This window comes from Abramis brama (genome assembly GCF_963993115.1).
Source record: "Abramis brama genome assembly, chromosome: 16".
NCBI classification, from domain to species: Eukaryota; Metazoa; Chordata; class Actinopteri; order Cypriniformes; family Leuciscidae; genus Abramis; species Abramis brama.
The window spans coordinates 12,483,653-12,508,737 of record NC_139978.1 but is presented as its reverse complement, the minus strand read 5'-3'; the positions used below and the strand labels follow the sequence as shown (position 1 = coordinate 12,508,737).

At 38.9% G+C, this 25,085-nt stretch overlaps 1 protein-coding gene across 1 annotated transcript in view; it reads right to left on the bottom strand.

The window, feature by feature from the left end:
- Positions 1-22,297, bottom strand: part of adgra2 (adhesion G protein-coupled receptor A2) — a 99,110-nt gene extending 76,813 nt beyond the window's left edge. The window contains exon 1 of the mRNA XM_084087257.1: positions 21,458-22,297. Coding sequence (XP_083943383.1) covers positions 21,458-21,687 — 230 coding nt within the window. The 5' untranslated portion in view covers positions 21,688-22,297. The remainder of the gene's footprint in view (positions 1-21,457) is intronic.
- Positions 22,298-25,085: the final 2,788 nt, after the last annotated feature.

Sequence of the window (25,085 nt, the reverse complement as noted above, 5' to 3'; positions counted from 1 at the left end):
TTTTCAACTACCTCTGGGAGTGGTTGAAAGTGGACAAGCTCAAAAGTTTTAGACCCCACTTACACCTATAATTAGCGTCGTCCACTCGTGATCGGATTGACGAAAATGCATTTTAATACCAGGTGTAAACAGGGCCTAGGTTCTCAATGAGAACAAAATGAGCTCAAAGGACACAGTGCATCCATCTGAAACTTTATCAGCTGGAGTTGCTGTTGGTCGTACACACTATTTTGTCATATTCGTCTTGTGTTCTTGTTGTACCGTTGATTGTTTCTAATTTACTTATTAGATTGTTTCTAATCCACTTGTGCCTACTTTTCTTTCTTTTTTTAAAATGCTTCTGATGACAATAATGACAGCTAACAGTGATCTCCAAAACCATGCTGTACACATGTTTGAATTATAAGACATTATTCCATATCAGAAGGAAGGAAAGAGGAGGGATGAGGAGGTAAGGAGTGATAAAGCGGTGCATGATGAATACATATAGAGAGAGTTGAGGGAGATCATAGGGAACCCGTATCTCTGTTGTCTGACTGTGGGTTTCTAAGCTCAAGTGGGGCCACTAGTCTAGCACTACACAATGTGTGTGTGTGTGTGTGTGTGTGTGTGTCCTATCACAGGCCTCACACTGAAGTGGAGGTTATCAGAAAAAGAAAGTACTCTGTCTAGCAAATGTGGCATGTTGAAATACCCTTAACCTCAAAGGACCTTCTGTCTCCCCCTTGTCCTCCTGCTGTAATGCTCTCAGATCAAAACCGGCTTATTTAGAAACTGTCAGGGACCGGGGACATCATATACGAACCTTGTAATCAACAGCTCAGTGTTACTATTAGAACTCAGAACTATCAAAAGCATAAAAGATTATTTTTACATTAATTATTAAATCAATAAGAGAATGGTAATTGTGGTTATAAACAGCAAATCAGACCAATGATCAATAAAAAGCTATATTTATTGTTGTCTGATGTGATGTGCTCTTTTACAATGACTTCAAATGCGGCTCATCCAATCCGATTTTTCATCCAATCCGAAAGTTACGAAAAGTGAAGAATGCGGCCCCTTTAAAACCAAAAAGGATTTTTCAAACACATAAAAGATGTCTTAGGCAGCTGACTTGTTGCCTCGCTGACTTATCAGGCAATGATATAGGCAGTGTTTGCGATAGATAGAAATGACATAAGAAGTGGGAAGCGTTGGTCAAAAATGTACATTTACAGACAAACTGAGCACCAACCTCAAATTTCAGATGGCATATAAAACATGAGGTGAGAAAAGAGAAAGAGGGGATACCAGCCAAGACAAGCAAAATCCATATACTGTATGAGAGACACACAGAGAAAGAGAGAAAAAGAGAGAGAGAGTTCCCTTCAGCTTTGCCACTAATGAAGCCTAAGAGCCCAATTACACAGCCTTAACAGCAGGAGCAGCCAAGAGAGAGAGCGTGAGTGTGTGTGTGTGTGTGTGTGTGTGTGTGTGTGGGTGTGTGTGTGTGTGTGTGTGTGTAGACGCTTTTGTCAGTGTGTATGTATACATGCCTTTTTGTGTCTATGAATTTGTTTAGATGAATGTGTTTTTGGTGTGATTTGTGTCTGCTTATTCACGGACATGTCTTTTACTTATTCTTGCGTGTTTGTAAAGTCCAGTTGCATGTGTGTGTGCGTGTGTGTGTGCGTGTGTGTGAACAGAAGCTGGGCCGCTCTGCTCTTTGTTAAAGGGCAGCTATTCTCTCCAGAGTTCTTCAAGTACCACGGCTGCTGTCTGACAGTTCACTGCTTCCGAAGCTCCAGCCTATACCCACATCCCGCTCCAGCGTCCAGCCAGGATCCCCTCACCCGTGTTGGGGCTTGAGTGCCGCTGGAGGGTGGCTGTCTGGAGAAGCACTTTGAAGCAAGAAGCCATTCAAGAAAAGTAGCGATGCGTGTCTGAGAGCTCTGTATATATGTCCTCAACAAGCAATGTCAAATGTATGTGTCTGTGTACGTACGAGTGTGTAAATGCTCAAGTCAGTGTACAATTTACAATAATAATGACATTGTGAAAAAAGTATCCAACAACATCCACTAAAAGCACAACTCTAATACACAACCTACATCAGGCAAAGCTTCACATTTCTAATCATGCACCGAAGTTACTGAAGACTGTACATTTTGATTGATTTTGATTGAAGCTTGACGCTGCATATTTGCAGACCGCAGTCATAAAAGCTACAACATGGCATGGAGACAAGGAATAAGAACATGGCAGACCCTGTCGAATAAAATGTCCAAGCATGAAGGCGCAGAGTGCCATGTAGCAGCTTGCAGTGTTTATGATCAGTGGCGTCTGCATGGCACTATCAATGAGGCGTCAGAACTGCAAATCCGTCAACAAGTTCATTTTTGGAGGCAGGCTCTTGACCGAATCATTAATGTCACTTTAACTCTGGCATCAAACAACCTAGCATTTCGGGGACACTTCGATAACAATGAAAGTGTCAGCACAAGGTTTTTTTTTCTCCATCATCGACCTACTGGCCAAGTATGATCCATATTTGCTGCTCAGTCGCCCTGCTAGTTCTGTTAAGTGTCTAAGCCCAGAAATCCAAAATGAACTGATAGTTATACTCTCTGAGACTTTCCAGAAAGAAATGAGTCTTTTCTGGGATTTATGCAAATACCTGCCTCGTCCGCTGGCACAATAGCTAATAAAATTATACGTTCAGTTGAGGAAAAAGGTCTCGATATTTCAAAATGCCGTAGCCAAGGATTTCACAGAGCTGCGAACATGAGTGGCATAAACACGGGAGTTCAGGCAAGGATACAGGAGAGACATCCAAATGCCACATACGTGTTTTACAAAACCATGGAAAAATTGTACGTGTTTTTTGCGCACAGTATAAAGAGGTGGAATGTATTGGTTGAGATGACTGAAAAACACACTCATGCCACGCTGAAAAAACTGTGCTCTACTAGTGGGCATCGCGCAATGATCCCGTGACTGCAATCTACAGATATGTTGACGTGTCGAAGGCCCTGGCCAAAATTTCACTTACCCGTAAAAAGGCAGATGAGCGCAACGAGGCCATGGCTTTGATAAGGCTGATGGAAAGATTTGACTTTGTTTTTATTATAGTCCTTCAAAGTGAAGTCTTGGAACAGATCAATGTCATTTCAAAAATGCTACAGGCGAAGGATGCTGACCTTCATAAAGCAACAGAATTACTTGCGAGGTTACATCGTGGAGTTGACAAGGTTCAGGGAAAATTTCGAGGAGGCAAAAGCAACCTCACAATTCATGGCTGAGAAGTGGGAAGTGAAAAAAATCTTTGAAAATGAAAGAATTAGAAGGGCAAAGCGCCATTTAGATGAATTCTGTCAGGATGAGCGTTTGGCTGATGCTGAAAGTAACTTCAGGGTATGTTTTAACGCTTGCCTAGACATAATCATTTTCCTGCGATTTTCAGCTTTGCGATCAGTTGCCGATTTGTTCAGAGTGGTCCAGCCACTCATACTTCCAACTGAGGAGAAGAACGCTATATTCGAAAGGGCACAGAGGTTAGTGGAGAGATACAACAGAGACTTGTCTTCAGCCCTTCCACAACAATTAATTACATTCCGTGCAGCCTTCAAAAGACAAATCTCTGGGATGACAAAAGTTCAGGATTTGGCCAGTTTTTTGATTGTTGAGAACAACTCTATTTCATCTAGCTTCAGCGACATCTGCACCGTTTTAGTTCTCTGTCTTACCATCCCTGTTACTGTTGCTTCAGCGGAGTGCTTATTTTCAAAACAGAAGCTAATAAAAAATTATGTGCGGAGCATCATATCGCAGAACAGACTATCAGGACTGGCAATTCTTTCCATTGAGAATGCCCGAAGCTGTGAATTAAACACCAAGGACATCGTGGAAGAATTTGCTGAAAGAAAGGCCCAGAGAATGCAACTAAAATGAGTGAGTAGTTTTGTGTTTTTACATTTACACAATCGGAGTTATATTATAAAATGTCCTGATGGTCCTCAAAAGCGGAGTTATTTTAGTTGATAGAGTTTTAAATACAACGAACGCATCGCTTCGCTTCAGAAGGCCTTTATTAACACCCCGGAGCCGTGTGGATTACTTTTATCATGGATGGATGCACTTTTTTGGGGCTTCAAATTTTGGGCTCCCATTCACTCCCATTATAAAGCTTGGATTAGCCAGGACATTTATTAATATAACTCCAGTTGTATTCATCTGAAAGAAGAATGTCATATACACCTAGGATGGCTTGAGTAAATCATGGTGTGAACTATCCCTTTAAACAAATGCCCCCCTTTCAAAAATATTGCTTCCCGTTGCCGTTGAGAAACACTAACTTAGAGTTAACCAATTTTTACTCTAGCATTTTTACAGTATTTTCTGTAAAAAAAAAATAAATAAAATACAGTTGTGAAGTATGTAGAATGTAGTTCTACATTTTCAAATTCATTTTTTATTTTAATACTATTTTCAGTGTAGCCTACTTTTAATTGCAGTTTAGTTTTAGTCTTACTCTTATTATAGTTAAAGCTATAAAGCTGACCCTGTGATTTTTGTTGTTCATTGCAAGCTATTACTATTGTAATTCATATTTAATCTTGACAAACTATCCATATGTATCATTAATTATGCGGCAGGGATTTTACAGCAAAAGCATCAAACAACAAACAACCAAAATCAAAGTGGGAGATAACATCATTGCAATCGACTGAAGGATCAACATAACATTGCCAAAGTTATAAATATCACAAATAAATTAAGCTTCAGGCTTCAATAGAGAAAATTAAAACCACTTATAATCTCATCGGCTACTTGATGATTCTTAAAGCCAAGACGGTTCAGCAAGGTTTTTAAGCAGAAAAATGTACTATATGAACATTATACCAGAATCTGCATCTTCGACAATTTTACTTATGTATATTCTGTGTTTTAGAGTGAGAGAGGCGAGTAAAGAATACAAATCTACCTCTGTCTTTTACATACGTATTCTCGTTATGAGTGTCATCCACACAAATTGCTGAACCCAATAATTACACACAAGTAAATACACATAAAAAAGGTTTTCATTTTAGTTTTAGTATGATAATAACCGTCTCACTCACACACACACACACACACACGGTTTGTCCGAAGGCCTTGAGCACAATGAGCACTTAGTGCTTAAATGCATCTTGAGATGTGAATGCATGTCTTTGTGCAGTAAGCCTGCAGGAAGAGAGAGAGAAATAGACAAAGACAGAGAAAGACACAGATTTTGCCAAGTCCACCCAATCCATCTGTCAGCGGTGAAGTGGATGCATGTAATTGTACAGCAACTGTTTGTTGATCGAGTTATCCAGAATTATAAGACGATTACAAGTTCTTCTCAGATAAGGACACAGAAAGCGTGTTACTGTCCTCCTGATCTCCATGCAGACACCACATCAGATGCTGTAGATCCAGCCATGAATAGAAATCATTCAACATAAAAAATAGCTTAAAATATAATAGCTTTTCCTTCAGTACAACTTTACAACACTAGAAATTAACTGTAAATACCAATTAATCATAAAATCTATGTACATTTGTATCCTGTAGTGTAAAAGCGATTTGTGCTTTGTTACAAGTTATGTGTTTATATATTTATTGTTTATATATATATTATACAGTAAATATTAGGGAGGAGCATTGACAAATTTCATGATTCGATTTTGATTCACAAGCTTGTGATTCAATTCAGTATTGATTAATTGGGGCTTATCAGGTAAAACAGTCAGGCATTAATCATTTTACTCATATCAGGCGATTGGTGAATATATGGGTCATCTCTTGCCAAACACAATAGACTGTTCATGAATTTGGCAATGATTTTTCAGGGGTAGGTCACCAGGTGTTTCCCCAACCAGGTGTTTTTACATGGCTTAGGACTCACACACACACATATGGACAATTTAGCATCCCCAATGCACCTATACTGCATGTTTTTTGGATTGTGGGGGAAACCGGAACACCTGGAGGAAACTGATGACAGGCAGAACATGCAAACTCCACACAGAAAGGCCTCTTGACTCAGTTGGGACCCGAACCGAGGACCTTCTTGCTGTGCCATCTTTCAGGTACAGTACATGGAAAATTTCCTCAAGGAAAAAAACTAATGCTGTAAACTATACAGGGAACCCCAGTTGAAACTGTACATTACTATATTAATGGTCAAAAGTAACCGATTTGTTGGCTACTTACATTAAAATTATGTTTTTTATATAATAATAATAACAATAATAATAATAATAATAATAATAATGTTATAATAATACATTTTAATGACAATTATGTTCCTAATCTTTTTTTATATATATAAATATTTAAATGGTGGCTGTCATTTAAAAATGACATATTTATTTAAAAAAAAATTATTCATTAAATACTGAAGAACAGGTTAAGTAAAAATACAATGAATAAGCAACATAGTTGACATACTGTATTAGTTAAATGCTTATCTCTAGACGTTTCTAGCTGATTAACAATATTTGAATTGCATTTCTGGGATAAATGTAACATGGCATTGTTTACAAGCTGTTTTATTGACTTCTTTCAGCAGCTGAAACTTTGATAAAGTGATTACATGTGAAGTGATTCGTATTTCGGTGAGTTGTACTGTATCTTACATACCTTCTGATGTTCATTTGTGCTTATTTCGTGCTATAACTAGTTCAAATACGCTTCACACTTTGCTTGAACTGAGACGCTATACAGTGATCTGTCACACCATATTAAAGAGCAATATAATGATATTTATAGTTTGAATTTCATAATAAAACTGACTGTTTATATATATATATATATATATATATATATATATATATATATAAACTGACTGTTTATATACACATATACATACACACACACACACACACATACATACACACACACACACACACACACACACACACACACACACACACACACACAAGCATAATAAGCTATTTTTAAATGAATATCCATAAAATATATTGTTAAATGAATAATAAGCATACTGTAAAATAAGGAGAACGATCTTCACTTTCAATGCTGCTGGGAATCGCAGACAGAACTAAGACATTAAATATCTGTTTGTGTGATAAAAAGTGACCTTGAAGGCCAGAAAACCAGGCAGTCCTCAAGCTGCAGCTTATTTCAAAATTACAGACTGTGTTTTGGACACGTGTGTGTGTGTGTGTCTGTGTGTGTCTGTGTGTGTGTGTGTGTGTGTGTGTGTGTGTGTGTGTGTGTGTGTGTGTGTGTGTGTGTGTGTGTGAGTGAGTGAGTGAGTGAGTGAGTGAGTGAGTGAGTGAGTGAGAGAGAGAGAGAGAGAGAGAGAGAGAGAGAGAGAGAGAGAGAGAGAGAGAGAGAGAGAGAGAGAGAGAGAGAGAGAGAGCGAGCAAGCGGGTGCATGTGTGTCTGTTTGTGTGCATATGTTGGGCTTTTCCATAGCCTAAAATTAAAATCTGGGTTTTATAAACGCTCTCTAATTATGGAGAAGGAGATGATGCACTATTTTGGGGAACTGTGGCCATGAACGCCCTTCTCGTACACACAGACACACACTCACTATAACAAAAAAATACATATGTGCATAAATACAGTCTATACAAGCCACCGCAGAATAGAAAATATAACAACAAGTCACCATAAAAAGACAGCGTGCTTTTGTAAATAGAGCAACGTGCGTGGATCTGTTGAATGACAGACTTTCTGAAATGCTACTACGGTATCTTAGTGAATGTTAATTGCTGTCTTTGGAATGCGCAAACGTTTCTAAACAATGTTAACCACGCAAGGCCACCATCACAGTCATATTGCAGAAGAAAAAGAGCTGTTCTCCTGGGAACTGGTCTGTGTTTTAGTGTGTGTTCATGGTTTGACCCAGATAACAAGACGAGGTTGGTTTGGATGCTGGAAGAGCTCATTGTAAACATGAAGGACCAGGACTTTTGCTTATGATTATGTACAGGCCACTGGTCAAGTGGAGGACAACAAACAATTGTTGCTCTGTTGTGTGTCATTTTTATTTAGAGTGAACAAGCAATGTAAGAGGAAAAAGTCTGTACTAAAGAAATATGTTTGGTTAAATACAACGTAAACTCTATGCAAACAGCCAAAAAAGCGTCAGGACATTTTGATGACACTTGTTTTCTGTTTCCGGCCCGATCACAATGAAGTCTCATTAGTCCAAAGTGAAAGTCCTCATAACTGCACATCAAAAATGTTATATTTTCTGATTGTGTGACGCCACACAGTAGTTTCACATTCATTGAGGACAGACATATGGATTGCCTAGTTAACGTTGTGTTAATAATCCAGAATATTTTTTTAATAACGAGAGTACAAAGGATTAGTCACCAAGTCAAAACTGACTGAAAATGGAATTTATTATATCATTTATCGGTGCACATCATTTTTTTAAATTCATGTGCCCTCATATTCTTTGATTAAAATAACTTCTCTGATGACATGTTCACCGGTGAAAGGACGGGACAATATCGATTTTTTCTTGTTCGATAAGCCGTTACACTCTGATATAGTACGTCACAATAGGGAAGAAAAGACCATCACAACATCTGTTTCATGCCAACTTTTATAATGTAATATTAATGAAATAAACTTAATTGTACTTAAAGAGTACATTTTCATTATGTTTCTTAACAAAGTGCACTTTTTAAAAGTGTTATCACAACAAATTAAAAATTTGCACTAAGTTATGTTTTAATAATCTTTGGTCATGATGTAAAGAAGTACACTTATTTTAAAGTGTTGACAAATATTAAAAGTACCTATAAACTATAAATGTATTATTAGAATACAGTTATGCCATTAATAAATAACTACACAGGAACAAATTAATAACATAACATTCTAGTATTAACTAACAAGAAACTCTGATTAACGAATTAGTAAGTAATAGTGCTTATAACAGTAATAGTGTCAAATGCGGTAGTTCACTATTAGCTAATCAATAACTACTGTTTTTTTTTTTTTCATACCTCCAGAGGACTATTAAGAACTACAATGGGTTGATAATTACGGTAACATGAATAATGCATAATGTGTAATTAATTCTAGTGTGAAGATCACTGTAACCCACTAGTAATGACTCTAATGAGAGTTAGTTGACATGTAGTTGCAAAGTTACTTATAGTCAACAGAATGTTCAAAAGGGACCATCAAAATAAAGTGTTACCGTATTACCGTATTATTATTATAGTTCTTCGGAAGGAATTACGAATTATTTGGATCAATATTCTGAAGTGAAAAGCATAATAAGTCCTTAATATTGACTCATTGTAAGTTTTGTGTAAGTTTTTCAGGTTGTTGTAAGGTTTTGGAACAATATTCTAAACTGTTAAATATATGACATGCAAGAGGTGCATTCATTTTTTGGTCAAGATCTTGACAATGCAAGAGTCCAGCACTCTGTAAAGTCTCCTCCAGTATATCCCAAAGACTTTCAACGAATTTAAGGTCTGAACTCTGATTCTTCATGCTCCATCCCAACCATTCTTTCACAGTTTGAGCCTGATGAATCTTGACATTGTCAACATGGAAAAAGGTCCATGATGTTTCTTCCTACATGGTTGTTTAAGAAATGAAAAGCTACACACTTCATCAATTACAGTTAGAAGAACTGTTGCCAAACATATAACATTCCAGAAACATAATAATACTTTCTACTGGAATAACAATGTCACCTGCAAAAAAAGGACATTGCACAAATCAGTGAATGAATCTGAACCAATCTTTTTGAAGAATGGACTCAAAAGATTCGAATCACTGAGATGACCAGCACAATAAGACACATCCGTGAGATACAAGCCACCAGAGGCACTATGGTGAACGAGAGGGGGACAGCTGAAGACAGAGATATACTGTACACAGAGGACTAAAGAAAGAAATGAGATCAGAATGAGAGTTTGTCGACAGGGAAGGAGGAAGAGAGAGATACAGAAAGAGAGTTAGTTCAACAATACTTGGAGTCAGTTAAGACAAGCAGAGTGAAAGGAAAAACTATCCAAACAGAGATTCCCGCTGTGCGCCGGGAGGAGCATATCTCTCTCTCTCTCTCTCTCTCTCTCTCTCTCTCTCTCTCTCTCTGTCTCTCTCGCTCTCGAACAAGACACTGCTGGGGGATTTTTCGTCCACAAATTCCCATCCGAAGCGGTCACACAAATAAACACAGCACACATAACTGCTTAATGATTCCACAGAGAAAGTTTTTCCTCAGAAAGAGTGCTGAATGTTACATAGATGTTGGGGATGGAGGTCAGAGGTCAAAGCGTGTGTGGCAGGGGCAGGTGTGATGGGTTAGGCTCACGGTATCCAGTGTCTGGGTCTTTGTTTGCTTTTTTGATTTATTGCGGACCGCCGCCCCTTCTCAGAAACACGTGCACTTTTCCCCTCCCTTCCCCTCCTCTACTCTTGTCGCCTTTTCCCACAAAAATAAACCCTCCTGGAATGCCGGCGTTCCGAGGACGCCCCTCCACACAATTCCCCGGATGTCTGTCAGGAAGGTTTCTCAAAACACACTCCCCTCTCGTCACACTCTGACCTCAAGGAGAACCACGCGCATATATCCATACAGATGCTGAGTTATGATCGCACAACACAATAAAGCTCCAGTTTTCCAAAGTTCATCATGTCAGTTCTGGAAAAACAGACATAGTCGGACACAGACGGACAGATGCACACAAACTCGCCGCAGCTGTCTGAGAGGGGCTTCGGTTCAAGGTCACCAATGAAGTTGGAATCGTTGGTATCTCAAAACAGCTTTATAAACACTCACACACATGTACAACAGCCAGTTCAGCTCACACCCACATTCTTACAGTCATTGAAAACACGCAAACACGCTAGCGCTCGAATCTGGAGCAGGGTAATGCTGATACAACGTTGAACAAACATTGATTTTACGACTGTTGAGTCAGTGGATCAACACTGAGTCAAGAAATCTCTATATGGTGCGTAACTGTCAAAACATTATCACAGTTTTATGCTTAAAGATGGAGATCAACACAATGTGTACTCTTTGGCTGTGTGGGGGAGATTAGCATCAGCTAAATTTAAAGAAATGGGCACACAGAACCGCCAGCAAAATACCACTGTGTCAATAACACTTACGCCCATTGTTGCTGAAAAAAGATGTCCTTTATCGTTGAACCAACAATGATCTGTGGAATAAACACTTATTATATTACTATAAATTTTAAAAGAAACCAAAAGCATTAGCACTGAGGTCTCCTATAAGCTAGTGTACTACAATGATCCTTAAGTTTACAGACCTTTTCTTCTGGGAAAACAGACCAAAAATATCCATGACTAATCTTGCTCGCAGGGCGTGTGCTTAATTTGGTCCAATTAAATGCACTTTAGAATTAGGATGCCCTACCTCTTAATACCAAGATTAGCAATAACAAAGTCTATCGTGGGTTTATAAGGCTGTTATTTGATCAAAAAAAGTATTTTTAACACATCCGCGTGCAACTATGTCATTCATTCAATATCGACATGAAATTTAAAGCAAATAATGACACAATCTGCATTAAAACATAGGCCCTTGGGTGGGCCATGTCTATACATTTATTACTTTTTTTTACCTTTGTTTTATAACAAATATTTAACTGACTATCATAAACTATGCATCACTTGAAAGCTAAAACTCTAAAATCATGTTCTGAACTTCGATGGCTGTAAAAAAAAAAATCCAGAATTTTAATTCTTCTAAAACTAGTGTGTACTTCATCAACAATCATGTCTGTTTGGAGCATGTCTCCACATTTTAGTGCCCACGAGTAATTACGGTGATTCAAATACTATAATGAATGGCTGCGATGTCAGCTTCTGTACTTTCATACTGTATATTACCTTTTCAGCGAGGTATTGAAAAATCACTTGATCTATCACCTGCAAGGTTGCACCAGCCGTTCGGAAGTTATTTCTTAAATGGGAAAGTAAAGTCCACACTAGAGGCTAAGTATCTACAAGCTAGTTTGTAACTAACTCTGTACTTTATGCCGTTGCACCATTTGTTCGTAAGGCAGAACATGGCAAGTAGGTCGTCAGCTCTGTTAAGAATGTGTAGTTGCATAATATGACGTTTACCCTCAATGATCCAATATAGCATCCTTCAAAAATGTGAGCAGAAGTTGTGATGAAATGCGTGAAATTCAGTTTATCCTTCATTCAAACTTCTTTTGCCTCGCGTACAGTAAAAATACGTTTCCATTAAATACGATACTTTTTTTTATGTTTATGTAATTTTTATATATAAATAACATTCAGAAACTGTATTTGAAATTAAATTAATAGGGATGAATAAATAAGTACTGATACAAAAAAAAAAAAAACATAAGAAATTACATTTATTGTATTTTATTTGACATGCACAACACTGTTGGGATGTTGACTGTTGGGACAGATGCACACAGCGGCGTGCTGTTAGGACGGGTTCGTGTTGACGAGCTGCTGACAAAGTAATTATTCACATAATGTTCTCTCTCTTAAAATGTAGGTGAGTATACATGTCAGCATTATCATATGTCAAAAGAACTGAAGTCTGTCAGGTGAAAGAAGAGCCATTTGATGCAGTTCAGTCTGTCTGCTATTTTATTCCAACCGTTACTCCTGATCAGAGACTTCCGTAAATATTTAGTTTATACGTAGAGTTACGCTTCAACTAAGTTTAATGGTGCAACGAAAAAATATTTAGTAGTGCGTTAGTTGTAACTTAGTGTCCATTTATGTCAAAACTAGGCTACGTTGTAACTTGCGCAAAGCTGGTGCAACCAGACCCTGATCTTCCATTATAGAAGTGAGAGGACATGCATCTAATAAAATGAGATCACTCGGGTATCCTTTCATATGTTGGAAAGGGTTGGCAAAGCTTGAAAAATAATATTTTTTCCATATCATGCAAACATGCAATAATATCACTTTTACATTCAACTAAGTGTTTTTTAATGTTTCCAACCTGTTTAACATGAGCAACTAAATGGTGGATTTCAAAATGTTTGAGAAGGAAACAATGAGCGCTTCACATGAGCAACTAAATGCTCATGTGAACACAATGTGATGCGTTCATTGTTTCCTGGTGGACCGTTAAAGACAGCGACACCCTAGAGTCCCGGACATCCGGCAGAAGTCAGCCAATCAGACAATCACTAACTTGCCAAAAGTGATGTCTGGGGACGTTACATCAAGAACACATACACAAACACACACAATTCACCAATCCAGACCCACGTTTGCTAACCGCCACAACAGGGGGAAAAAAGAGCAGAAGAAGAAGAGACAATCTACGCACCAACCCAAATTAAGAGTTCAGGTGGCGCGCAAAAACTTGCTAGTAGCCTATATGCTGAATTTCGATTCATTTTTGTGATGTTCTCCACTAAATCAGAGATGGCAGAAAGTGGCTTCCTTGTGAGTGTACACAAATAAAAATAGACTCTTTACAGTTTCAGATAATGTCTCATCTGTATGACCATATTTATGCCATAAATGACTGAGTATTTTAAATTGTTTTCGCTGTTATAATGAGATAAAATCATTTGGCATTGTGCTGATTTGTGTCATGGAAGTCTCACTACAGTCCAGTGATGAAATATGCATGCCCTGGAAAAGGGAATCCTCAGGTGCCGCTTCACTCACTGTCTCTCTGTGGAAAGGTGAAGTGGGCTCAGATCTAGATGGCACTTTTTCTCCTCCTCTCTCATCTTTCCGTGATTTCTTGAAAAAGCGTAATATTGAACTTTGTGCATTCACCATTGTCACCGCATGTTAATGAACTCTCACACGCAAAGAAAACAAATCTCTGCACAAGTTTTATTTTTTATTATTCTATTTACTTAATACTTTTATTACACAAGAGATGCTTTTCAGTTTTGTAGTTGATTGTGACCAAATACCTTTGGTTTTTTTATCAGCCCTACAAAAATTTGCACTACTGTCTGTTTAAAATAAATGAAAAGAAACCTAGCTGAACCATAACTTCTGTGAAATTATATATATATATATATATATATATATATATATATATATATATATATATATATATAGGCTAAATATACTGTATATATGGTGTATACAGTATATATACATACATACATATATACTGTGTATACATACACTCACAAACACTCTCATGAAGCAAAACCCAGACTCGACTCTCATTACACTCTGTCACTGTTTCCCCATTTCATTCTCGCTCAACAGATAAACAAACATTCAACTAAAATTACTCTCCTTCACCCCCTCCACATCATCTCATTCTCTCATCTTCTGTCCTCTCCTTGATCTCTACCTCTATTTCACACTTTCCACTTCTTTACCTCCTCTCTCTCCCTTCTTTCTCTCTCTCTCGGTCTCCCTCCCCCTCTATCAACTCAGTCACTGTGCAGCCGCACATAATTAGCTCTAAACAGCGCACTGCTCTCCCCCACATCTGGAAAGAGTTTAGGCATGGCAGTTTCCTACCAGGACAGCTAAATATTTAGGTTCAGACTCACTGTGTATGGATGAACTCATGATAGAGGGGTGGAGCAAGAGGAAAGAGAGGGTGCGTTTGCGCTGAGAGGGGGAGAAAGTGGAAAAATGGCCGTTTATGGTAAATATATTGGGCTTTATACCACAAAGTAGCACCAAATGACTTGTATATGCCAACGGCATACACTAATGTGGAGAGGATTTATGAGTAATTTAGGATGTAATGGAAACCTGGAGAAGGCTGACGTGTGGAACGGCATCAAACAGCACGCACACACGCACAAAAAGTGATCAGTTACCCACAGAGGTCAAAGCAGTTAAACTCTAATATGGAGGTGTAGCCACAAATCCTCTGCCGAGCTGCTTGACAAACAACGAGAAGCAGCCAATGAAAGGCTCTCACTGAACAAACCGCATCTCTCCTGCTCCTAACCGAGTGCTTTGGGTGATTTACAGTTTTAAATATATTTGAAAGAAGGGCAGAGGCGAAATGTGGGGAGTAAGGAAACAGAAGAAGCAGTCGGAGAAGTGGCTGAGAGGTTAGCGCACGTTCTCTGACACATTGAGATGTGGGGCTCGGGCGGGAGTAATATGAAAAAAAAAGAAATCAGAAGTTGAGCAGAGACAAAGAAAAATTAATTGAAAAAACTGATTTTTGCTTTAATGTGCTATCTCTACTACTATTCCCTTATTCATTCAGGTTATGGTCTATGGATGAACAATAAGGATGGAGAATACGATTTTGGGTAATTACTGAGGTCACTCCTCCACAGTTTCCCTCTCCACCAATCAGATTAAGGGATGCCATCTGCTTATCTAACCTAATCAGCTGAGGAATGCCAGATGTTGTGTTGCAGGCCTGCAGCTGGTCCAACAGATAACCTTTACCAAAATGACTGACCCCAGAAATCACATTCTGACCTCTTGAGGTCAGTCTGTTTAGAGTTGGTCAGATACAACAATCACTTATTTACGGTTAGAGCTAAAACCGATTGTTAAACTGATTTTCTCAGTCACATTACTCTGAAATTGAAATGAAAATGAACTAACATACAGTACTCACTACTCAGATACAGTATCAGTGGATATTCTGCTGTGAGACTTCTAAAACCACAAAAAAAAATGTACCGCACTACCCATAATTCCCCTTTCTCTGCCTGACACACCGACAGAGACTGTATAAGGGGGAAGATACTGACTACTCATAGGAAAATGAATGAGATAGATTTGGATTTGGCAGAGTCATGAACAATTCAGTCCACCCGTTTAATCAAGCCTGTCTTCACTCTCAAATATGAAGGTTCTTTATTGGCATTGATGAACCTTTAACATCCACGGAAATTTTCCATTGCACAAAAGGTTCTTTATAGTGGAAAAAAAAGGTTCTTCAGATTGTTAAAATGTTCTTCACACAAAGAACATAATTGTTCTGTTAAGAACTGTTCACTGAAAGCTTATTTGGGGAACCCAAGATGGTTATTTTATATGGCTTCAAAACCCATTTTTTTAAAGTGTTGGACCAAAGGATGTGCTGTTTGTAATGCCTGATGAAACAGTGTAAGGACTACTGTGATTACATTATTAAGTGACAGACTAAACTAGTATGCTATGCAAGTGGCATTTTAAAGCGACAAAATGACTGAAGAACAATTTTAAAGGACGTGGCAGAAACTTAAAGGGATGGTTCGGAGTAAAATCAACCTAGGGTCCTTTGCACCATGACCTCGAGCCAAACACCCCCCAGAAGCCTTTTTTCCCTTGGTTGAACATTATTAAAGTTAGAGCTTATTTATTTACGTCCGGGTTAGCAGTAGCATGAGCCGTCAGGCAAGTGTTATTTAAATAAACTCCTGATGTGCTTACAAACTTTCCAATGCCTCGTTTTATGAGTACAGAACCTCTTTGTACTACTGTAGAAGTTTGGTACCATTCTGGGCATTATTAGTGGGGTAATTTACGAGATACATCATAGGATCCGTTAGCACCTGCACTAAGCCATCCGGCTGATTTCTCTAAATAAGCTCTAACTTTAATAATGTTCGACCAAGGGAAAAAAACACCTTCTGGGGGGGGTGTTTGGCTCGAGGTCATGGTGCAAAGGACCCTAGGTTGATTTTACTCCGAACCATCCCTTTAAGGAGGCTGCATGCGTGGTTTTATTCCGTGCTGTCGTCTCCATCGGTTTCAAAACATGTCTCAGAAAGAAAATGTTGAAAGATACAGTACAACTAATCGAAATCCGTATCATGTGTCATGTAATAACTCAATCAGTGTTGCAAACAATGTCACGTAACATTATACCTCAGAAAAGCCATTCGTTGACCATAAACTTGATAGTCAGCAAGAAAAATAACAAACTAACTAACTAATAAGTAAATAAGTAAATATATGTACCATACTGTATGTGACCCTGGATCACAAAACCAGTCACAAGTAGCACGGGTATATTTGAGGCAATAGCCAACAATACATTGTATGGGTCAAAATTATTGATTTTTCTTTTATGCCAAAAATCATTAGGATATTAAGTAAAGATTATGTTCCATGAAGATATTTTGTAAATTTCCTACCATACCATGCAGCACAATCGCAAACATAAATGAACAACTTTAAAGGCGATTTTCTCAATGTTTTGATGTTTTTGCACTCTCAGATTCCAGATATTCAAATAGTTGTATCTCGGCCAAATATTATCCTATCCTAACAAATCATACATCAATGGACAGCTTATTTATTCAACTTTCAGATGATGTATACATCTCCATTTAAAAAAATTGACCAATGTGACTGGTTTTGGTTTTGTGGTCCAGGGTCACATATTACATAATCTTTTTTTGTTGTTTACTGTTCTTTAATATTTAATGTATGTTTGAATGAATCTGTCAAGTTTTTATGACAGCCACCATTAAAAAAAAAAAAAAAAAAAAAACGGATTAGACACTTAATTATGTAAGTATAAGTATTATAACATTATTATTATAAAATGGACTTTTGTCCTGATGTGTGTAATCAAACGCATTGTTTTCATTTTATTCCTCAGAGACTGAACTCGCACTCTGCTGCCACACTGGAGCGCACTCACCACCAACTGGGAATTACAGTTACAAGTTACAAAAGATCCCCCTCAGTGTAATCTGTCAAAATGATGGACGGCCTTTAGATTTTTTCGTTACTGCTAAAATAAATTCCGGAAAATTTTGATTAACGAGACATCCCGTCTGAATGGCCATGTTCCGACTGACTGCAAAAATAATATTTTTTTGCATATCCAGATTTTATCTAGATGGATTTTTTAAGGTCTGGACAACAAAAAAAACACATGAAATTGGATTTTTTCAAACCACACATATGGAGGTGGTTTGAAATGCGATTCCAATCAGATTTTTAGAGATGCGTCTCAGTCTGGATGCTCTGGCTGCTCAAAACGGATTTCTTAATTGTCTTTTGCATCACTCTTAATGCGACATGTAACAATAACGTCAAAACTGGTGGTGGAAATGCTGGAAGTATTCATACAGTGTTCAAATGGTATGTCCAAAGATTTCAGCATTTTCCTGTGCAACAGAAGAGTTCCGCACCGCAGCTTGACACGGCGGTTTATATTGGAGAGCGAGAAACAAACATGCCGGACGACGGGCAAGAAGAAATGGTGATAATAGTGTTTGGACTGCTTTTTATAGAAAATTTGCGGAAATAAAAGAAAAAGGTTTAGATAAAGTGGTGTTATTCTTCCTTCTTCTGTCAGCTCGCTTTCTAATTTGGTATTGTTTCATTCCACGTGACAAACTACAGAGTGCATCGGATTTGTTATCGTAAATATTCAACATGTTGGATATTTACAATTTGAGATCGGTGCAGCCACAACATTATTCTGAGCAGATTCAATCACTCTTAACACACATCACAGATCTGACAGAATAATCTGTAGAACCATCAAGATAATCAGGACTTTACCTAGGATTGTCGGAATGAGAGAATTGGGCCAGATTATCTTGTAGTGTGTGAGTGCCTTAAGAGATCCAAAATGTGCAGTGTTGGGGGATATTTTACTTGTTTGTGCATATTTTCTCCAACAGTCCATATAAAAGGTCAATCAAACAAAGTCCAAAAAAAAAAAAAAAAACTAAAATAATACATCAGCTTCATAGCAGATTCCAAGTGATTAGGGACTTAGGGCATTCAAATTGAACCCATTGCATGGGTTTCGCCAGTAGTGGGCACCCCTGCTACTACTGTAAGCAATGACGTACATCCGAGTCAATGCACTGGAGGGAAGCTAGCGAGAGAAGGGCATTAAAAAAACAAAGTGGAACACAGCTCATGTCAGCACACCGTAGGAATAGAAGTCCCACGTTTCAAATAAAGGAGCCAATCAACCTTTTTTTGGTGATTGGCAAATATTGACAAGCAGCTTTGAAGATTTTGGCCCCATTCAAGCAGGTGTGAGCCAAAATGGCCACTGAGTGGACTGACTTGCCTTAAAGGGGTTTTGGTATCATTCACCTCAACAAGAACTATTTTTACACAGACATTCCACATTTTCTCCTGGCGAATTAGAGAGCGGCTGAAAGAGATGAGCAAAAAAGAGACAGGTGATGATTCCCAGAGTGCATCTGCTGTCTGAACAATCACAAAGCATGTCCGCGAAAACAACAGCAGAGACACAATTTCAAACATCGCATCTAACCAGACAAAAACCAATCCTGAGAAACCGTTGGATCAACTACCTTGAAAAACACCCAACTAAACTAGTGCTGAGTGCAGCATTTTGATTAACCGTTGCTCATTTTCCTTCCAGGGGGAAGGAGACTGTGAATACTTCTAACACACAAAGCCTCATAAAACTGCCTCACGGTGCGCTTTCCACATGCTCGGAAAACAAATAAACGATGTTAAGAGGTGCAAAAGGCTCATGAGAGCTTGTCTCCGACCGCCTCCGTCGTCTGCCACCCATCCTACTTTTGCCCCCTTCCTATCTTTTTTTTATTTTTTTTTAAGTCCATTTCCTCCGGTTTCGCAGAGGCAATGTGTTGAGCAGATGTGAGCAGTTATTAAGCAGAACCACTAGCCTCTTTAAATGGAGTCCTGGCTACCCCGGGCCTCCTCCTCCGAGGGGACCAATCCTCGGGCTGCATACTCCTCTCCTGGGCTTGTTCGCGGCGTTTCGAGTGCTTTTAATGTTTATGTTTTTACGACAGCCATGTGCAGGCGAATTCTGCTCCTGCTGGGAAGGGGAGCAGAAGGGCATCATGGGAAGGGAATCATGCGTTTCATCATCGTTCTGAAACGACGAGTGTTTTATTCCTGCATTTCCACACCAATTTTAAGGGCGGATACTACCAAAGACGTTGGACGGCTGCACGGGTGTCCATGTCAAGAAACAGACGAAAAATAGCACTCTCCTCACCAAAACAAATACACATAGCTTTAAAATGATCTCCCTTGTCTCACACAGGGATTAAGTGCATACTTTGTCCGACAAGTATTTTGTACAGGCGCCGAAAGTATCTGAAGTACTAGAATAGTCACCAAGATTAACAGGTAATATCACAATAGGTCATAACTAGCTATAGCCACACTTTAGAGGTTTAACTTCCTTCCTGTGCAGACAATATGAATATGGTCCATTATGAACAGACTGGGATATTACAGCACAGGGAGACGGATGGCCATTAAAGTGCACTTTTTATTCTCCTTTAGCATGGCCAAGTCAGCTGAAGACTAGAGGACCTGTGTGCATATGTGTTTTTTGAGGACAGAGGACTGGTTTCCTTTGCTGTCAGATGGAAAGCATGTGTAAAATGACAACACATCAGTTTTGAGTTCTGCAACAAACTCCTCTTCAGTGCTTCACTCTGCTCATAATTCTCACCACATCTCACATCTGAATGAAAATATTTGCCGAAACAATGAGCTGGTAGCGTCACACTGTAGAGTTTGATGGTTTCACTTTGTGAAACATTCAAGCCAAAACAAAAATGATTGTTGGTCAAAGAATGTTAGTCAAAAGTTGTAACAGCGCATAATGACAGAATCTCTGTACTCGGTACAGTATTTACCATATACCATACATTTTATGGCTGTGAAGTAGGACAACTGTTAACAAAACTAGTTATGAATTAATATGAATAAATTGAAAAATGTAACCTTTAAAATTATGTCATCAAAGATTGAATACTGAATACTAAAAACTATCTCTTGTTTGAGATAGTTAATATCTATTTTTAATGTTAATTTACTTGAACAAAGGCTAATAATTCTCCAATAAACGATAACAATCTAAACTTTCTCTAAAGAGTCTTTCTCATTGCAAGTCTATTAATGTTACTGTACATTTTCCTTATACCAAAAGATGGCACATATATTTGTAGTAATAAGTGAGTTGTGAGAAAAAAAAGTAGTGTAAAATGTAAAAATTGTTACAGCTGCCCCTGGACTCCCTCTATAGAGTTCAATTTTGACAGCTGCTCAAAGCTGCTGTCTATTAAGATCTTGTACAGTAGTCACCAAGAAGAGTCCGACCTTTGTCTTTAGCACTGTTGTAATACCAGTTTACATCTTCCAGACTGCTGTCACAATTACTGATTTTATGAGATGCTATAGACATACATTGTCTAATAAAAGCCATGTTCAATGATACATGTTTCTGTATCTTAAGACAACCCCTGTGCCATCAATCATTCATGCAGTCTCATTTGCTGAAGTTCTGCATCTTCAAATGTTTGTTTGAAATTTGCGCTTCAGAGAATTAAGCTTAATGGTATTCTCAAACACCACCCCACATCCTCCAACAAACTCAGGTATAATTTACTTCACAAACCATCAGCTTAATATATAATTACATCGAGAAGTTGATTTTGAGCATTGTAGCTACTTTACACTTTGTACTTGTGTTTTCATGAAATATGCAGACTATAACATTGATAAAGCGTTGCTAAATAGTGAAAATGAACAAAATACTCACAGAGAGACGGTCCTGTTGGGGAGCAGACTGACTTCTGGCGTTTCGGTCAGCTCCTTCCCACCGCAGCTGACTTTCCTCCGCGCTCCGGGCGCAGGGTGAGCTTTACCGCGGTCCTCCGCGCAGCTGCAGCCGCTGGAGAGGAGCTCCGGACAGCCCGCAGAGACTCTGTGAAGCAGCAGCAGGAGAAACACACGAACCCAAAACGGGATGCGGACGCAGGGTCCCGACATTGTCCCCCACACTATCAACTGTGCGGTCCCAGGTCAGCCCATGACATCAGGGCACAATCTTTTCTGGGTGATAATAACTTAAAGTATCAATGCTGAGACAGAGACAAGTTACTCCTTTCTAAGTATGAATGGATGGATCACCACGGTATACTGCAAAACTCACTTCTGTTAAACAATGACAGCACTCCTGTCACTGAAGCAATAAATTATATCCATCATGTCATAATTCCATCATGCACTTTCTTTCCTCCATGTCCCAAATGAAACGGAATAATTTTGTAGCACTTTACGAATGTGACGCGCAAACGAGCGGCGCGCAGAAATGTCACTCTGTCGCCTTTTTAAAGGAAAGTGAAGCTGTTACTCTTGTGCTTTTGAGCGCAGCGCAATTACGAGTCCTCAAAGCAGCTGTTGTCCATACTTTTTCCAAGCAGTATTTCACAGAAAAATGCGATTTGATTTGTCATAAAGTTCCGGACGCGTATCAGCAAACATGACGGACTGCTCCGCTGCGCTCCGGGGTCCGTGTGGTGTAAATCGCAATCTGACTTTGAATAACGGTGCAGATCCTAATTCCAGGACTCTGGCGCTTTTCCTCTGCCATCCTGTCACACTCACATTCAGCTCCAGCCACAGTGCGCACATTCCTCTCCCTGAGCCGCGCGGTCCTAGCTCAGCTAATTTCATGTCTCCCATAAATCTAGTTATTACAGTCTCCAGATTATGTTACTCTAAATCATTATTATGGTAATAAAATGTACTATGTTTACATTTACGACTATGAGAGATTGGGGAATGGGCAAGTGAATGTAAAAAAAAAAAAGTGTAATTAAATTACATAGAGTAATTGGATTGTAAATACAATATCACAACGTAGGCTAATCTTCTTAAAACAATCTCAATTCAATATTTTATGATTTAGATGTATGTATCTGGTTTATCAAGTGAAAGAAGTCATTCCCTTTTAAAGGGATAGAAAATTTCCTCCCAACTGACAGCTACGCAACTATCATTTTGATGCTTAAAGTTCATAAAGAAATCGTAAAACTAACGCATATGAATTGAGTGGTTTAGTCCAAATTTCCTGAAGAAACACGATCGCTTTATATGATGAACAGATAAAATTTAGGCTTTTATTCACAAATAAACATTCATCAACTCACACATCTGATCTGGTAAACGGAAGCTCAAGCATGTTCGCTTAACTTGTGAGAACCAATGAGGTTCATTCTTGTGTGTTACGCAGCACGTTTGAGCTTCAGCAAGAACCAATGAGGTTCATTCTCGTGTTACGCAGCACGTTTGAGCTTCAGCAAGAACCAACGAGGTTCATTCTCATGTTACGCAGCACATTTGAGCTTCTGCAAGAACCAACGAGGTTCATTCTCATGTTACGCAGCACATTTGAGCTTCAGCTAGAACCAATAAGGATCATTCTTATGTTATGCAGTATGTTTGAGTTTCTGCAAGATCCAATGAGGTTCATTCTCGTGTTACGCAGCACATTTGAGCTTCCTCAAGAACCAGTGAGGTTCATTCTCGTGTTAAGCAGCACGTTTGAGCTTCAGCAAGAACTGATGAGGTTCATTCTCGTGTTAAGCAGCACGTTTGAGCTTCAGCTAGAACCAGTAAAGTTCATTCTCGTGTTACGCAGCATGTTTGAGCTTCAGCAAAAACCAATGAGGTTCATTCTTGTGTTACGCAGCATGTTTGAGCTTCAGCAAGAACCAATGAGTTTAATTCATGTGTTACGCAGCATGTTTGAGCTTCAGCAAGAACCAATGAGGTTCATTCATGTGTTACGCAGCACGTTTGAGCTTCAGCAAGAACCAATGAGGTTCATTCTCGTGTTACGCAGCACGTTTGAGCTTCAGCAAGAACCAATGAGGTTCATTCCCGTGTTACGCAGCACGTTTGAGCTTCAGCAAGAACCAACGAGGTTCATTCTCATGTTACGCAGCACGTTTGAGCTTCCTCAAGAACCAATGAGGTTCATTCTCGTGTTACGCAGCACGTTTGAGCTTCCGCAAGAACCAATGAGGTTCATTCTCGTGTTACGCAGCACGCTTGAGCTTCAGCAAGAACCAATGAGGTTCATTCTCGTTACGCAGCACGTTTGAGCTTCCGCAAGAACCAATGAGGTTCATTCTCGTGTTACGCAGCACGTTTGAGCTTCCGCAAGAACCAATGAGGTTCATTCTCGTGTTACGCAGCACGTTTGAGCTTCAGCTAGAACCAGTAAAGTTCATTCTCGTGTTACGCAGCATGTTTGAGCTTCAGCAAAAACCAATGAGGTTCATTCTTGTGTTACGCAGCATGTTTGAGCTTCAGCAAGAACCAATGAGGTTCATTCTTGTGTTACGCAGCATGTTTGAGCTTCAGCAAGAACCAATGAGGTTCATTCATGTGTTACACAGCACGTTTGAGCTTCAGCAAGAACCGATGAGGTTCATTCTCTTGTTATGCAGCACGTTTGAGCTTCAGCTAGAACCAGTAAAGTTGATTCTCGTGTTACGCAGCACATTTGAGCTTCCGCAAAAACCAATGAGGTTCATTCTCGTGTGTCAAGCAGGTTCGGTTGAGCTTCTGTTTATGTTTGCTGATAAATGTTTATATGTGAATAAAAGCCTAAATTCAATCTGTTCATAATATAGAGCGATCGAGTCTCTTTAGAAAATTTGGACTAAACCGCTCAATTCATATGGGTTAGTTTTACAATCTCTTCATGAACTTTTTTGCATAGTGGTCTATAAGACAGAAAGCTCTCAGATTTCATCAAAAAGATCTTCATTTGTGTTCTGAAGATGAATGAAAGTCTTACGACATGAGGGTGAGTAATTAATGACATCATTTTCAGTTTTAAATGTGAATTTTTGCCTAATTTTAATGGTAATCTCACAAAGGTGTCATTGATAGTTGAAAACAGCCACAGTAAAACTAAAGAATCTTTGAAAGGTTTTAATTACATGACCAACACTTGAGGAATGACTATGAGAAAGCCCTGGGGAACGGCAGAATTTGGGATTATTCATCAATAACTACAAAAAACTTTTTCCTTCTGTCTCTCTAGCTCTCTTAATAGAACTAATAGATGTATGTTTGGGCTTGGCCTTTGACTTGTAATTACTGCTGACTACATATCGGACACTATGACCCAGTTGGTCAGTCCATGGGGCTGTCAGGGCCTCCTTGGATCTTCGCGTGCGACTGGACCATAGGAGACTGAATGAAGCTTTGGCTGCGATGTGCACAGAGCACATGGGGTCTGAGAACCAAAGAGGAGAAATTTAATACATCCAGGAAACAGATCATCAAGAATGATAGATATACAGTTGCCTCTTAGTTTGTTTCTCATGGTTCTGACAGAACAAATTCAACAGAACTTGTTGATTTAAGTA